The 15,786-nt window shown below is 32.0% G+C and overlaps 2 protein-coding genes across 4 annotated transcripts; one reads left to right on the top strand and one right to left on the bottom strand.

Moving 5' to 3' along the window:
• The first annotated feature begins 523 nt into the window (after positions 1 to 523).
• LOC106745039 (C2 domain-containing protein 3) lies at positions 524 to 13,907 on the top strand. 3 transcript variants are annotated; one of them, XM_014620280.1, is made up of 13 exons: positions 524 to 725; positions 816 to 933; positions 1,268 to 2,187; positions 2,258 to 2,359; positions 2,586 to 2,717; positions 2,833 to 3,108; positions 8,897 to 9,168; positions 9,249 to 9,398; positions 9,478 to 9,666; positions 9,747 to 10,772; positions 10,862 to 11,050; positions 11,165 to 11,460; positions 11,540 to 13,907. In XM_014620280.1, exons 1-13 carry the CDS (start codon positions 719 to 721, stop codon positions 13,005 to 13,007), a joined length of 5,145 nt encoding a protein of 1,714 aa, XP_014475766.1. In that variant the 5' UTR covers positions 524 to 718; the 3' UTR covers positions 13,008 to 13,907. The 3 variants fall into 3 exon arrangements, with proteins under 3 accessions (XP_014475766.1, XP_014475765.1, XP_014475767.1); XM_014620279.1 differs by having other exon boundaries at positions 524 to 933; XM_014620281.1 differs by lacking the exon at positions 9,478 to 9,666 and having other exon boundaries at positions 524 to 933.
• LOC106745042 lies at positions 13,773 to 15,718 on the bottom strand. Its single transcript, XM_014620285.1, has 5 exons — positions 15,374 to 15,718; positions 14,807 to 14,988; positions 14,531 to 14,724; positions 14,222 to 14,474; positions 13,773 to 14,144 (listed from the first exon to the last, which is right to left on the bottom strand). The coding sequence occupies exons 1-5, from the start codon at positions 15,378 to 15,380 to the stop codon at positions 14,016 to 14,018; spliced, it is 765 nt and encodes a 254-aa protein (XP_014475771.1). The 5' UTR covers positions 15,381 to 15,718; the 3' UTR covers positions 13,773 to 14,015.
• Positions 15,719 to 15,786: the final 68 nt, after the last annotated feature.

The raw sequence follows: 15,786 nt of genomic DNA, 5'->3' as shown, positions 1-15,786 counted from the left end.
TCGATCATGTAATTTCGCGTGAAAAATTTTATTTTTCATTTTCAACTTTACCGATTCCACATGAACTTTTTCATTATTCGTGCGACTGTATAACTTTGAATGTGTGAAAAGTAAAAATTATTAAACATGATTAATGGCATAATATTGGAAAAGCCTGTCATTAGAACATTTAACCAAAATTTAACCTTAAAAATAACGCCATGATCTTAGAAACGCTATATTTTTTGCATCTTAGGGTGAAATTACACGGTGCGCAATAGAACTATGGAATAGAGAATGCGTCATAGAAGCAACCAATTAGCACATAAAACTTGCGTGATAGAAAAGAACGGAGTAACACTGATTGGTTGCTTTTATGACGCACTCTCTATTCCGCAATTCTATTACGCACCGTATAATTTTACTCTTAACCCGTCAGTTCCCAATGCACCCTCTGTGTATTGTAGTCTAACGCGGGCGTTATGAGCATTAGTTATAAAACTAGTAACAACAATACGCAGTGAACACCGCGGGCATTAAGTGGAACGGCGCGAAGGACGATTTGAGCATTGCGGTCGTTATGTGGAACGCACCCTGCGTAGTGGATCAGTGAAGTAAACATTCATTTGTGAAAATGGTGTTGGGACGCTGTTGGTAGCCTGTAATTATATTCTGAGAGAGAGAGAGAGAATAAACACCCATTCTGCCGCATGGTTTATAGTGCTTTTAACCTAACTGGATGACAGGTTTGTGAAACGTCAGTTATGCATCGTCTCACAAAGAACAAATGGATACGGAAGTAAAATTGTGTAAATCTCTGCCACCGTTGGTTGAAGGCAAAGTTCACGGAAGTCTGAAGCTCCTTATCGACAAAGTGTTCTGGACTAAAAAAAACCCTGGAGCTGTTATAGTGGTGGCTTCCTGGTGGGGCGAGTACGACAGTGCACAATTCAGGTAATTTATTTTTTTTATTTTTTTTGAAGATTTGTTTTCTGACAACAGAACAGAAATGAGATCGTTTCTAAACAAATTTTGCATTGATGACTTAAAAATATTTGTAGCGTCCAAGATTTAATTACTTTCTTCTTATACAGTTTTATGCAAAATTTTGTGCAAAGTATAGATTACGTTTATACAATAGCTTAAAACCAGTTTAGTAATATAGACATATAGTTTATGTTTACGGAACAAGCATGAAACCAATTTGATAATTTTTGATTTTCTATAACTACTAATGTTATATATCATATAAAATTATAACATAACTTTTCCATATTCTCTTTCCCAGACCAGTAGATAGTACTACAGATGCAGTAAAAATAAATAAAAATTCAACCGAGATATATGCTATAAAGACTAATGCAACACTTTTTGAGGATTATGTTAAGAACTGTGAAACAGTAGAATTGGTGGTTATTGTAGAAGAAACTCATAAAGTTATTGGAACAGCACATATAGGAGAATTACTTAAGATATTTACACATAAATCATATTCTCAATATGTTCCAGTATTATGTGACGGTGGCAATAAAGTAGGTGAAATACATGTTTCTTTAGAATTAACATATTTGGCAAAGCTTCCAAATATGCAATTGAAAACATATAAATCTAGTAAGAATCCAGAAAATAGCCATGATTTATTGTCTGCTGTTGATAATTTACAAAATATCAGAGAAATGCCATTATCATCTTACAAGGATATAGACATTAAAAAGAATACTATAAAACCTATAAAAGTTAATACATTCAATACATATAAATCTATACTTAAAGATAAGAGATCAGAGTTTCAAGAATCTAGGAAAAATCTCAATGAAATGATAACAAACAAGTTAGTTGCCCAGATTGTTGCAAGAGCACAGCAACTTAGAGGAGCAATATTGAAAGAAACATACAATGAAGATTCTTTAACCTTAAGTGACAGTTCAGTGAACAATGAATCATATCTATACACTTCAGCAGAAAATGAAGCCAAACTATATGAGTATATCTTGGGAAATGAAATGACTTCTATACAAGAAAATAAGGCTTTAGATACATTGAGATTAACATCTCCGACTCCAAGCTTGATAGATTTAGCATCTAAAACAATTACAGCTTATAAATATGATAATATAAATACTAAACTAAATAAAGGTTCTTCTATCAAGTCAAATATTTCTACAGAAGATACATTATATAAGAAGACAACTTATACCGAGTCAAAAGGTTTACAAAATAAAATATAAGTTAAGTTAAAATCTTAACAGTTTATTAATAAATTATTTGTTTTTTTTAGGGACATATCCTTTAGATCATATAGACAGTATAAGAATTTTTATTAAATCCTTTACATTGAATTCTGCAGGTTACAGACGTGCAAAATCCACATGTTTGCAATGTATGTACATTTGAGTCTCTTTATTATTTTATATTTTATATAAGAAAGTACACATTCTTCTATAAATATTTGAGAAGACTAAGAAACATATTNTATTAAATATATATTAAATTTAGAAAAAGATACATACTATCTTTAAGCTATTAAGTATTTTATTATAAATAATATACTATATTTAAGGTAATAAATATGTATCATCTTTAATTATACTATTTTTTAAGCACAGATGGTACATCGTTGTCATTGATATATTTTGCCCAATATGATATAACATTTGGAACTGCAAAACGAACAAATATAAAATCTAATAAAGAAGTTAAATTTATAAGAACATGCGCTAAAAAACAAGTGGGTCAAGGTAAATATTTACATTATTAAGAAAATATTTTTAACACGGTATAATAATGAGAGAATTTCCTCACGTATACAATAATATGTACGATATTCAGTAGAATAAAATGAAATATTTTCAGTGATTCACTTCAACTATGAAGGTGTCTATGGTATATCAAGACATATTATAAAGAGAAATTTTCCTTTGAAATTTAAAATATTTGTCCGACATTATAATCAAAAATTACCAATCGAATTAGGATGTGGCTCCATGAATATTAATGATATTATGCATACTACAAACTTAAGTAGTACTCAGCGTATAACTATTAGCAATAAAGGCCTTAAAATAGGCGAATTAGAAGTGACAGCAGAATTAGGCTGTGATCGTTTCCATTTTGGGAGAGAATTTGTTGGTAAGTATGTTGGTAAGATGTCCGAAATTAATCTCGGTTTCCGCGGTGTGCAGGCAGAACGAGTGAGACTGAGCAGAAAAGTCATATGCTATTTTGCAAAATTCGTAATAATTAATAAGGCATTAATTATTTTATCTTAGCTAATGAGTATACTGGAAGTGATAAACCGGATTTTGCATAAAAAAATAACTTACTTCTGAAGATCTCCTAGCAATGATAAGTATCAACTGATAGCAAGAGGCGTGATTTTTTTCGGCGCATAATTTTTCGTCACATGCCGCTCGTTGTTTATTGTGTTATTCTGTCTAGAAATTAGTTGATACTCATCGTTTCTAGGAAATCTTTAAAAGTAAGCAATTTTTCCTTATAGAATTCGGTCTACCGTTTCCCATGCTTATTAGCTGAGACAAAATAATTAATTCCTTATTAATTATTGTGAATTTTGCAAAAAGTTTATTATTTTTCCGTTCAGTTTCAGCTGTTCTATCTGTACATTATTGGAACCCACATTAGTTTAGGACACCCTGTATAAACATAGGGTGTGAAAACTAGATCGAGATATAACATAACACAAAAACAAGATGTCATTGTAAAAAATGTTAACAAAAAATGTTTGATCTGATGCTTTTTCTATTTGCGTCAAGTTTATCAGCCTCATTTTTTATAGTAATCTGTATGTACATATTGCGTGTGTATACTGTATTATTTGTGATATATACAGGATGAATTACGCAACATGATCAGTTTAGTTTATTTTGCTGTTAGTGGACTGCTTGAAAATTTTTTTATCTAGTATAACATAGTTCGAGGTGAGCTTTAAGATGATCTTAATATATCTAATAATCTTATATGTATATATCATTGAACTAAAGAACATACTGGAATGAACACTGGCGTGGTGGGAGCCGTGGCCTGGTAGAGACAAAGATCACGTCTAAATAGTATCTCGCTCTCTGTCTTACTAACATACTATATAATTTACATAGGCTAAGATAAGACCAAAACGGACACAAATAGATAAAGACGGAAATACTACTTAGATACTTTCTCTCTCGGTATGAGGTCATCTGTCAGAAACAAAGGTAGTGCTTNATATATATATATATATATATATATATTGCAAAGATAGTGAGTTGACTTAATCTTTATTTGTTAATTTTCGGATCTCATAACTCATAAAGTATTTAATGAAAAAATACTTTGCTATAGTGTTTTGAAAAGATATTAAAATCAGCGAAAGGAATATGAAATAAAAAATGGAGGTTTTCATTTAAAAATGTTTAGTGACTTTCACCTGACCTTGAAAAGGTCACTTAAGGTTAAGTCCGTATTTTCATCATATGTTCTCTTTCAAACTATAAAACTTTTTGTTTGACGAGTTACAGCAGAGATATTAAAATGCATTATTTAAAATAGGACACCCTGTATACATGTAAGGAATATATATACAGGGTGTAAAAAAGGGTCAGGACACTAAAATATCTTGAAAAATATGAGTTCTATCAGAAGATATGCCGCTAAAGATGCGCAGAAGATGCGCCGTTTAAGTTTTTACCGCCAGACGTTAGCGTTATCTTAGTTGCACCATGTGTGAAGGTCGCACGGTCAAATTCTTCAGGGCACTTTATTAAAGTGAGTCCCTTTGTCTCTCACGCGAATGTGTGTGTGTGTGTGTGTGTGTGTGTTTTGAGGTATTTTGGGATTCCAAACAGTGGTCAGTAATCGGGCTAGCTAAGACAACCATCACCGACTGCTCTTTGGAATCCTAAAATATCTTTGAAAATACACACGTGAGAGGCAAGGAGTCTCATTTTAATAAAGTACCCCAAAGAATTCGATCGTGTGACCTTCATATGTAGTTGCTAAGATAACGCTAACACCTGGCGATAAACTTTAGAGGCGCATATCTCGAATAGTTGTTGGCTAAATGGAACTTAATTATATGTTATTCGGGTTCTTGACTTGGGTTTGATTTAATATTTATTAACTTGGGTTTGGTTTAAGTTAATATAAGTATATATATATATATATACTTTTTGTGATTAAAAAAATTATTGTTTTGTAAGTTTTTTCTTAAATTTAAAATACTTGTTCATTTTTAATAAAAGTTGACGTTTTGTAGTAGAATCATGTAAACGACTCCTTTGTGGTGTTAGAATTAAACCACTCATGCTAAATAATCAACAGATGCACTATTCGGTATTGCGGTATTACAATATTGTACTTAATGAAAAATTTCTTAATTATTGGGTAATTTTTTAATATTTCGACATGAGTAATTTTCGACTTTAAAAATCGTTGCAACTCATCTTGAGCAGATGTAGTACATATTGTTTGTTTATTAAATATAAAAAAAAACTCATCGTTATCTTCGATTAATATCACATTGTGGAGAATTTTCATTTGGACAGATTCTTAATAAATCTTTTAAATAATTTTTCGCAAGATTTCGATCATTTCTGTTTAATCAATTCAATTTAAATTTGGGGTGCAAACTGCTGGCAATTATTAATTCCTTTTTTTCCAACATTATATGAAATCTAAAATTAAATATCATATTCAATAAAATGATCGCATATATATTGGCAACATTTGATGAAAAAAGCAGCTCACTGCAAACGCTTGATGATCAGCGATGTAATTGACTACGAACAGCCTCCGTTCGCAAGATTTTCTGCTGAACGATACTAGCGGTTTGAGTTTTCTCAACATTCCAGCATACTTTAACTATGCTGAAAAACACGATGATCTCTTGGTAAACATGTCGGAAAAACACAATCAATATGCTGTTTTCCGAAAGAGCTAGAAAGTTGTTACAGAAAAGTGGCACGTTGATTAACTATTGCGCGAATTTCCGCCGCGCAGCAAGAGTTGCCGCATCCTGTGGGCAGGAGCTATTAAAGATTTTTATATTTTTCTCATTTTATTTCTCCTTCTAAACGATCATTGAATATTATTACAAAGAAACGAAACAGTCAGGAATACTTTTTAAAGCAGTATTTTATGTAAAGTCACTAGATGTTGCGACTTTTAATAAGTTTCGAAACGTAGCGGAATAGCTCAATCAAAAAACTTATACTCTAAGAATATTTCAAAAACATATAGGTTCTGCCATTGTGTTATTTCACTGCGTTCCGAAACTTACTACAATTTTATATAAAGTACCACACTCATAAAAAAAGTAACGATATAAGCAACGGTCAATTTCGTTATTTGTTACCAAAGAAAATGTAACGTCGTTACATTTTACAAGTAACGCGTTATTTCCCAATCTTGCTTTATGTATGTATGTATGTATGTATGTATGTATGTATGTATGTATGTATGTATTACTAACGCCTTGCGTTGATATTGACTTTCGTGCGAAACATGCGACTATTTAAGTTGACGCTCAGAGACCAAAAGCACATTACATTTGATCCACTCCTTTTAGCTGAATTGGTTACACTAGTTCAAGAAATTTACATACACAATGAAATACGTACGAGATTCTAATGCTTCAGTGTGTAAAGGATGAGGGTCAAAAAGGCCATTTTTGAACTCTCTCCCGATATCTATTAAACAATTTTTTTTCACTTTCTGATAGTAAACAAAAAATCTAATATATATTTTGCAATAAAATTCCATTTATAATTGTAAATAGTTTTTCATTGATCTATATGAGCCGCTGATTAAAATAAATATTTTTATTGAATTTTTTGAAATAATATTAAAAGTATTTAGTTATGTACGCGGCAATATATTGCAATTATATATGTTTGATTTAAGTGAAAAACAATTCATTTCACACTATTTTTCAGTTTTCCTGATTGCTTGCAGCCAAAAAAAGAACATTTCAGCTAAATAAAGAACATTTACATGCCTGAGACATGATCAACGATTTTGACTTATGAACAGTAGAACATCTATAAGTCGTGATCCCAATACGAAAGCTCAAGATATTTATCATCATTTTAATATATTGAACATATATATATGTGTGTGTGTGTGTGTGTTAATATATTCAGTAAGGTGTAAGATTATAACATTAATAACTAAACAATTTATCTGATTGACGCCGTAACAATACGCCTAGTTAACAATTTTTGTGTATAAGATTTGCGTCTATTACGTTTATGAACCTTGTATGAGATTTATTTATGTTTTATTTGTGAAATGCGTACAATCATGTACATTGCACGTAAATTGATACACTATGTATTATACATTAGCAAAGCTTGTGCTATGATTACAGTATATTGCTCGCGGTTACTTGTAATTTAATGGTATATTTTATTGCTCATAAATCAGATATCTACTCGAAGGCTGTTTTCTGCGCTCATACAATCGCCCCCTCCCCCCCATGAGCAATTTGATTTTGCGTACATTTCATGTTTTTGTAGAGAAAGTATAGCGCCCAAATTTTACTGATCATTTGGTAGCTTTATGACTACGTATTGAGATAAGATTTTGTTTTCGTATACAAGTAATTTTCACGCGTAATATGCCAAATATTCACGCACAAAATGTTTTTTGAGGAATTAATAATATGCAATCTTTCATTTTTAGTAAATAAATTGAATAACAAATTCAGATATTATGTGCTTTAAGACAAGTAATTAATAACAACTAAACATGTCTAGATATACAGGGTATTCCGCGAAGAAACCGACTTTTATAATGTATTCTACAAGTAATTCTAAATAAAAAACTTCAAGTACGTTATAGTACGTTATCAATTTGGCAGTTATCGAGATATAGACGATTTTATTAATATTGCAACTCACGGAGAACACATTTATAGCTTTTATTAGGTGAAAATTATTATCCTAATCATATTATTTATTCAAAATGTTCATCCGCTTGCAAATATGTCGCTACTCGTATTATGGATCGTTGCCGATTAATTTGTCTAAATTCAATGCGGATACTATCTATGGCCTCTATTATTCTGTCAACTAATTGTTGACAAGTCATTATGACGATAAACTAAAGACTTCAAAAACCTTCCTAAAAAAAATCCAGAGCAGACACGGGGGTTTTGCAGGTATAGGAGCAATTCACTTTTCTTATTCTTTTTAATTAATTTAAACTCTTAAAAAAAAACTTGATTACAAGAAATCATGTTCAATAACTCGAGTTTCTTTAAAGACAAAACAAAAATTTCAAAGAAAATAGTAACAATTACGTTGTCAACACAATATTTATAAAGTGAAGAATTATGATTTTATTTTTAAGCCATTTTTATAAAATTTGTCAGAAAACAGAATAATCGTCATAAATACAACTAATTATGTATTATTTAAATTACATAGTAGTAAATTACGTAGTGGAGTCGTTTGTCCATGATTTATCCACATTTGTCCATCCATAATTTTTGTTTGCTCACTAAACTAGGACACGTTGTTAATAAACTCAAGAAAACGGATCCTCATGAACACACCTCTGTTTTCATTAAATTGAATATTATTGAACATTTCGAATATAATTCTTTGAATATTATTCTTAAGAAGTTGACTAACTAGTCCGTTCTCAATAGAAAAACAGGTAATCTAAAAACATTTTTTAAAAATATTAATTTTTCTTTGACGAAAAGACCTAGCCATCAAATTTTGCTCTTCATTGACTTTTATTATAAAGTCAATATTTTTAATTTCACGACGGGGCTGACAAAATCGACGAAAATGTAAAAAATCCAAAACAGCCGATTTTAGGCCGTTGATTAAAACATATATATATATGTACGTATATAATATTGAGATTTAATAAACAAATATTAAAATATCTATTTATAAAATTATTTTGTTAGATGCTGTAATATCTGCAAAAGAGAATATTCCTAGGCTGGAAGTAAAGCATTTAACAAGCACAAATAATAACAAACATAGGAATGTAACAGGGACACATTCTTCCAAGTCTAATAGTAGAGTTTCGCCTGTTTCTGCCAAGAGAATTGAGTGTTTAACTAGCGATAACAATAAGGACCTAGTTGCTGCAAAAGATATAGCGGAACACAGAGAACAAAGCTTAGATAACAAGAAAGTTGACACAAGTAACCCAGAAACTATTGTTAATGATAAGGTAACTTTTCAAATGGTATTACAATTATATTCCGAATGAATATTTATTATGTGTCTTTTATCACACACATTTGATTCTAGGTTTTACTTCACGGTTTAATATACGTTGCTGAAGGTAAAAATCTGCCGGAATTTAATACCTATCTGATATGCCGAGCATTTTGGCGAGAAGATAAAGCGACGAGTCAAATTTGCAGTAATACGAAAAATCCCTTCTACCATTTTTCTCAAGTAAACATTTTTTTTCATACTTAATAGAACGACTTTAATACTAAAAATGTAATTTTTATATTAAAAACATTGATTGTAGCTAGTACCTTTAATTCACGGCACAGAGCTACTAGAAAGAATCAAAGACAATTACATAATCATAGAAATATACAGTCGACAGAATAACAATAGGACGGATAATTTGTTGGGAATAGCGAAATTGCCTATACATCAACTATATATCGCATATAGAGATCCACTTATTTTACCCCACTTGTTACTATCGAAAGTAATTATGTCAACATTTTACTTTGATTAGATGTTATAATATTATCGATTAATTATTTAATATTTTTTTTTTATTTTTAGTATCCTGTAATAAGTGTGGACGGTTGGGTTAATATTAACGATTTAGTAAGTGGAAAAGTTTGTGGCGAACTGCTTGCACTGGTCGCGCTGGGCACTGCAGAACAAATTGCATTATTAGAAGTATCAAGAGGTCTAAGAAATATTAATATTATTACGCAACAAATATCTAGCAGCCAGCAATGCCGTATTCCTGACAACACAAACTGTACAAGTGAACTATACAAACTGAGCGGTCGACAGAACTCACAATGTAACACTGAAGTGTCAAACAATCCTGGGCAATCCACTGGCGATGATAATTATACTAATCACACTTATGATACGTCTGATCGAAACTTGATCATTACTAATTGTAAGAATCAAGAAATACAAACGGATATTTCAGTTCTTAAGGATAGGAGAGTATTAGAATTCCCGTTTCAAGAAGATCTAGTCTCATATGGATCAGTTGCTAGTTCGGCAAATGCATGCGCATTACGTACTAACAAAATAACTATAGATCAGTCAGCTCAAACCGAAATAGAGCAAGTAGAGGAACAAGAGAGAGACGAGGAAGAAATAAATAGAGAAGAATTATGCTTAAATAGACTAAATAGTAATATTCTGTCTGATGATAATGATAGTTGCAGCCCGAAAAATAATTTTCAATTACCCACTGAAATGTATAGAAGTGTTGGTGTTGGTGCGGAGTACGACGAATTAGATCAACAGCAAACTAATATTTATAACGATCACTCGAATTCATTTGCAATTGAAGAAAATGCAAGAAAGGATGAATCGAATATTAATAGTTCTTTCTTCCGAGCTGTTGTAGATATTGAATGTGCTCTACATTTGCCAAAGATTGAAAGACTAAATGAGTTAGTGGAACCAAGTACATATGTTACTTTCCAAGATTTAACTTTTAAATCTGATTTTAGTGGTCAATTGAATTCGTACATAATTACAAATATTTATCCACATAATTGTAATCCAAAATGGAATTGGAGATACGATGCAAAGTTACCAACAGAATTACTTTTGAATGTATGTATCATTGTATTTTTTATTATATATAACATTTTTGTATATGTGTTTTATGTGTACATTATATAAAATGTGTTTTTTTTTTTCAGAATGAAAAGAGATTGATTTTTAAAGTATGGTATTTAATTGATTCAAATACGACAGTAGTAAATTTAGAAAAAGATACAGTGATTGGCTTTGCTGCTGTCGATCTTTCGGTTCTAATGGCTGGATTTCCTACAATATCTGGATGGTTCCATATCATAGATTTTAGTGGAAAATGCAACGGACAAATTAAAGTAAATTTCTGAGATAATTTCTAAACAGATATTCTCAATCCTACACTAATTTTTCATTTCCTGCTTATGTATATATATATATATATATATTTTTTTTTTTCAATTTTGTTTTAGATAAATATAACACCTTTAGATAGTTTATCATCATTAAAAAAATTTGCGTCAATTAGCGCTACTAATTTATCAGGATATACTAGCCAGGATTTATCACATGCAAAGTGGTCGTATCCGTTCAGTATACTTTACAGCAATGTAGAAGCGAATAACGCACAACAAACATTATCACATGCGAACCATAATCAAACCGAATGCATGCAAGATAATAGTAAACAGGACGAATCTATTTGCACAGCAAATACTGATCATAATTTAGAAAATGTTTCTACGTCTATTCTGTCATTATCTTTGAAGTAAGTAATATTACCATAGTTACTTATCTACAATTGTTTTGTTATTTTTCGTACATATGCCATAATTAACGTATTACAGGCAAAAATTGGATGAATTAAACGAAATCACAAAACGTTTGCAGTCACGCTTACGTGATGTCACGAACACGGCTTTCGAAGAAGATTTTGACAGTGATTTTGAGATCAATGAGTCAAATAGTGAAAATGAATATACTGACAATAGGAGTATGGAGACTTTAGGATCTGCAATAGTTGCTACATATCCTCCTGAAACATCACGAATTCCTAAGCAATGCAAAACTCAGAGCGATCAAACCGGTGTGATTAGCAAAAAACAGACTGCTTTTCTTGTTGAAAACAGTGATAATCTGCTTCTCGAGTCTATATCAAATCAAAGTACGACTGTAAATCCTGAAACGACCGATACTGGATATTCTTCGAGTTCCAATACATATTCTAGTCGATATCCCAAGCATTATCACTATCAAGACCCATATGTTTTGACACATAATTATTTATCTGATAACAATGGGGAATATCCAGCACGAGGTACCAAAACGCATATAAGTCATTTGCTCGATAAACTTTCTTTGGACTTTCCACCTAAGCCACTCACAGGAGTAGATGTACCAATGAAAAGAGATATCATAAATCTATTTACAAAATTACGAGAACATAGGAATAATTTGCAAGATAAGAAAGAAAACAGTCGTAGTGTTAACACATCTTCAGTGCCTACTCAGACCGATAATTTAAGTGCGCAGCATGCTTATCCTGGCGTAACAAGTCGGTGTACTTTTAATATGAGTGACGTGTGCACCAGCGAAAACGTTTTCAGACCGACCGAAGAATTGCAATCTCGTAGTAAAATATCGACGGTAATACGGGAAGAATTGGTTGCAGAAGAAAACGACGATGCAGAATGGGATGAACTAACAACATATTTGATAAGTACCAATATACGTTGTAGAAACTTAGACGGTATGGTTCATCCGCTTCTTTATCAGCATTTAGTACCGGACTTGCAAGTTACGTCCGCCGTGTCGCCAGAGGAAGAAGCAGTAGAGCAACTCGATAATCGATATGCGAGAAATTTCAGCACGGTGATGAACCGCAGTACAATTGATCGCCCAACGGAAAATAATGCTGTGTTTCTACTTAACACGCAAATAAAAAGTCGAACGAACCTATCAGAATATGAAGAAAATATAGAACTTCTCCGTGCAACGCCGTCGGGTGTATCGGAAAATATCAATGGTAACATCGATGTAACTGTTATACATAAATGTAGCGACAATGATTTAACACCGAGTAACAGTACAGAATCGACTATCACTACTTCATTTGACAAGTTATCGGTACAACAAGTTGATGTAGGAGCCGAAAATTATTGTTTCGCTATACCAAAATCGTCTGTTCCTGGAGTATCGAGACAAGCGCCTGATGGTGGCAATCCTGTAGAAGAAGTTAAAACGGTAGCGATGAAACGACAAGATGACGAAGATGAAAATGTAATTAGCGACCAGTTAAAACTGTCAGATATTTAAGGCATTCGTAAGCTGGAACGTATAAGTAATCTTTTTTTAGGTACATTTTTCATAATATGATATACGATCTGTTCTTTTTAGCCGAACTAGTTCAAGAAATGTATGACACTGAAGTGAGAATCTCATATATACGCTTCATATGCTTCAATGTGTATGTAACTTTCTTGAACTAGTGCAGCTAGTTCAGCCAAAAGGAACAAACAAATAGTTACATATTCTTCGTATAATACGTAATTACGCTATAGAAAATTCAAATGAATTAATATTTAGGTTCCTGATTTTGCACTGGTGATATTGAATTGAGAAATTATACATGTGTGTGTGTGTATGTGTGTGTGTGTGTACTTGCGCGCGCGTGTGTATGTGTATGTGTATACAGGTGTATACAGGCGATATATCAGGAACCTTAATGTTAATGCAAAATATCTTGAATAGTTTTTTACGGAATCATTTTGATGTTTCGAATAACAGCTCGTGCTAATATTTTCTCTCCTTTTTTTCTTTTTAGGGATATCTTAATATTTGCTTGCACAATTCAACTAACAAGGGGTATACTTAAACTAACTGGTTTGAATATTATTTTCATCGAAAGTATATAATTTGTGAATTGTTCTAACTTAGGACGTTTCCTATTGACTGACAAGTATACGTAATTATATCTAGTATAAAATACAGATGCCGTATTATTATTGGAAATACTTGAATAACTATATTATTTGAAATATTTACTATACAGTATGTGAATATTTTTATATAATCTTTGTGTGTGTGTGTGTGTGTGTGTGTGTGTGTGTGTGTGTGTGTGTGTGTGTGTGTGTGTGTGTGTGTGTGTGGTCTAAATGGACATTAGTTTACGAAAATGTATTGTATATTTGTTGAGAATAAAATAAATCAGATATATGTAATAATTTTCTCACGACAGTAACAGTACACACAGATGAATAATAACGAATAATGAAACAAATGTAAAATTAAAAACCTGTTACATATGATAATCTTCTGTTTCTCCTAGTCTTTTAAATAAACTGAAAGATATGTCTCTCTTCTTATCCACTGTTTAACCGCAGCAGGATGTGTCAGCCATATCTTCGCATCAGTGCCTTCATGAATATGAATACTCGAACAATCTCTTATTTTCTATTTATATAAAGTCATAGATATCATATAAATTTGTACTAATAATTCTATTACTATATTAATCGAAAGAAACTTACACGGAATAACTTGAGTTCCTTTTTCTTAAATTTTATTGGTTCTTGAAGTTCCTTTGTCATGCACGTTTTGCACAAGAAAATTTTATTATTCAAATGCCAGTAATCGCCAGTTGGTTTTTTACTACACATTTTGCAAGTATCCATGTTAAGGTTGCAACACTTAAAATCAACTCCGAGTTGCATTTTTGTTCTACCACCGAAATTATGTTGAAATGTAATACCTTTTTTTTCCTTACTAACATACATCCCAGGCCTGCGATAAAACCTTTATTACTTTACAGAAGTTTTTTCTTATTTTCTATTTTTTACCCTATATTTTTGTTAATGTCGAATGTTTTTCTTTCTTCGCTAGATGCAAATGGATGTTTTTGTGGCTTGACAAGCTTAGGAAAAGAAATAATATTATATTCGGACGGTGATGGATAATCGTCCATATGAGCGATGAGCCTGGCAAACTGAGCAACGCCACTAAAGCCTTTTTTACTGATGCTATGAGAACATGGCTAATGACAAGAAAAATCAAATTAATTAATTATATATACTTAATAATAATAGTGATTTAATAACATCTCTTAAAGTTTACACCTTAGTTTTAATTGCATTAAATGATTCCAAGATATTGTAGGAACTAGGTCCCACATCTGGAAAATTTTCCGAAATATAATATCTCATGAAAGAACTCATGCCCTTTTTGGAAGTATCGCGTGGACATCCGGAACCGAAACATATTTTCTGTTGTTCCGGTTTTCTTATCACGTAATCGAAATCTGTTTTGATAGAAAATAACTACATTATTCGTCTGTTATCAAAATTCTTGAAGCGCATACATACTGTTTCGACAATACCACATTATCATTATCGTTATCGTTATCAGCAATAACGTGTCAATGCATATTATATAGATCATACGTAATATCATGTAATAGACGTATCTCTTATGAATTTATTTGACAGAATTCCCTTTTGCGAAGTTTGCATGAGTTACTATGGTGACTCTTACATAGGCATAACCTAATCAATTACACTATCAAAAGTATTGTATTAATATCGCTTGTAACCCATTAATTTTCAAATTGAGAGTTTTGTATCGAAATGCAAGCGGCGCATACAAGAATGCATTTTTCCCACAATAATGCAAATTTGTACTCATACCTTCCATGCGACAATTTGCTTCGGTACGTAGATATATTGCAAAAAATCTAATTGACGCCGTCTCGACTGAAATTTGCAAAAAATACCTGGAATAGTATCCGCGACTCCATTCGCGCCTGTGTATACATTGGTATAAGAGAGCAAAATCACTTGTTCATAATTTCGCGCGCACCAGCGCCCTCATGCGAGCACGCTTGCGCATACGTGATCGCTCGCATGGCGGCAACGGTGTTTCGCTCAATATCGTTACTCTAAAAATCTAAAGTCATTCCCATGAAGAGACGCACGATCGTTTACATTTCTATATATGATAAATAATTCTTACCACATATACGTGCGTTTAACATACAGCGGACATGCGGTAAAAAACAACGGGCGAGTCTCAATACAGGAAGCAGCGCAACGCCGCCACT

The sequence above is a fragment of the Dinoponera quadriceps genome, unplaced genomic scaffold, assembly GCF_001313825.1.
Source record: "Dinoponera quadriceps isolate SergipeBrazil2010 unplaced genomic scaffold, ASM131382v1 scaffold717, whole genome shotgun sequence".
Classification (NCBI taxonomy): Eukaryota; Metazoa; Arthropoda; class Insecta; order Hymenoptera; family Formicidae; genus Dinoponera; species Dinoponera quadriceps.
The sequence above is the reverse complement of the archived record's forward strand: the minus strand, read 5'-3'. Positions and strand labels throughout refer to the sequence as shown.

Coding starts and splice junctions, on each gene's coding strand:
- LOC106745039 (XM_014620279.1), top strand. CDS start 767: ATGGATACGGAAGTAAAATTGTGTAAATCTCTGCCACCGTTGGTTGAA. Junction 2,188..2,257: donor AACTTATACCGAGTCAAAAG/GTTTACAAAATA, acceptor TGTTTTTTTTAG/GGACATATCCTTTAGATCAT. Junction 3,109..8,896: donor TTTTGGGAGAGAATTTGTTG/GTAAGTATGTTG, acceptor TTATTTTGTTAG/ATGCTGTAATATCTGCAAAA.
- LOC106745042 (XM_014620285.1), bottom strand. Junction 14,725..14,806: donor TTAATGCAATTAAAACTAAG/GTGTAAACTTTA, acceptor TCTTGTCATTAG/CCATGTTCTCATAGCATCAG. Junction 14,475..14,530: donor GACATTAACAAAAATATAGG/GTAAAAAATAGA, acceptor GTTTTATCGCAG/GCCTGGGATGTATGTTAGTA.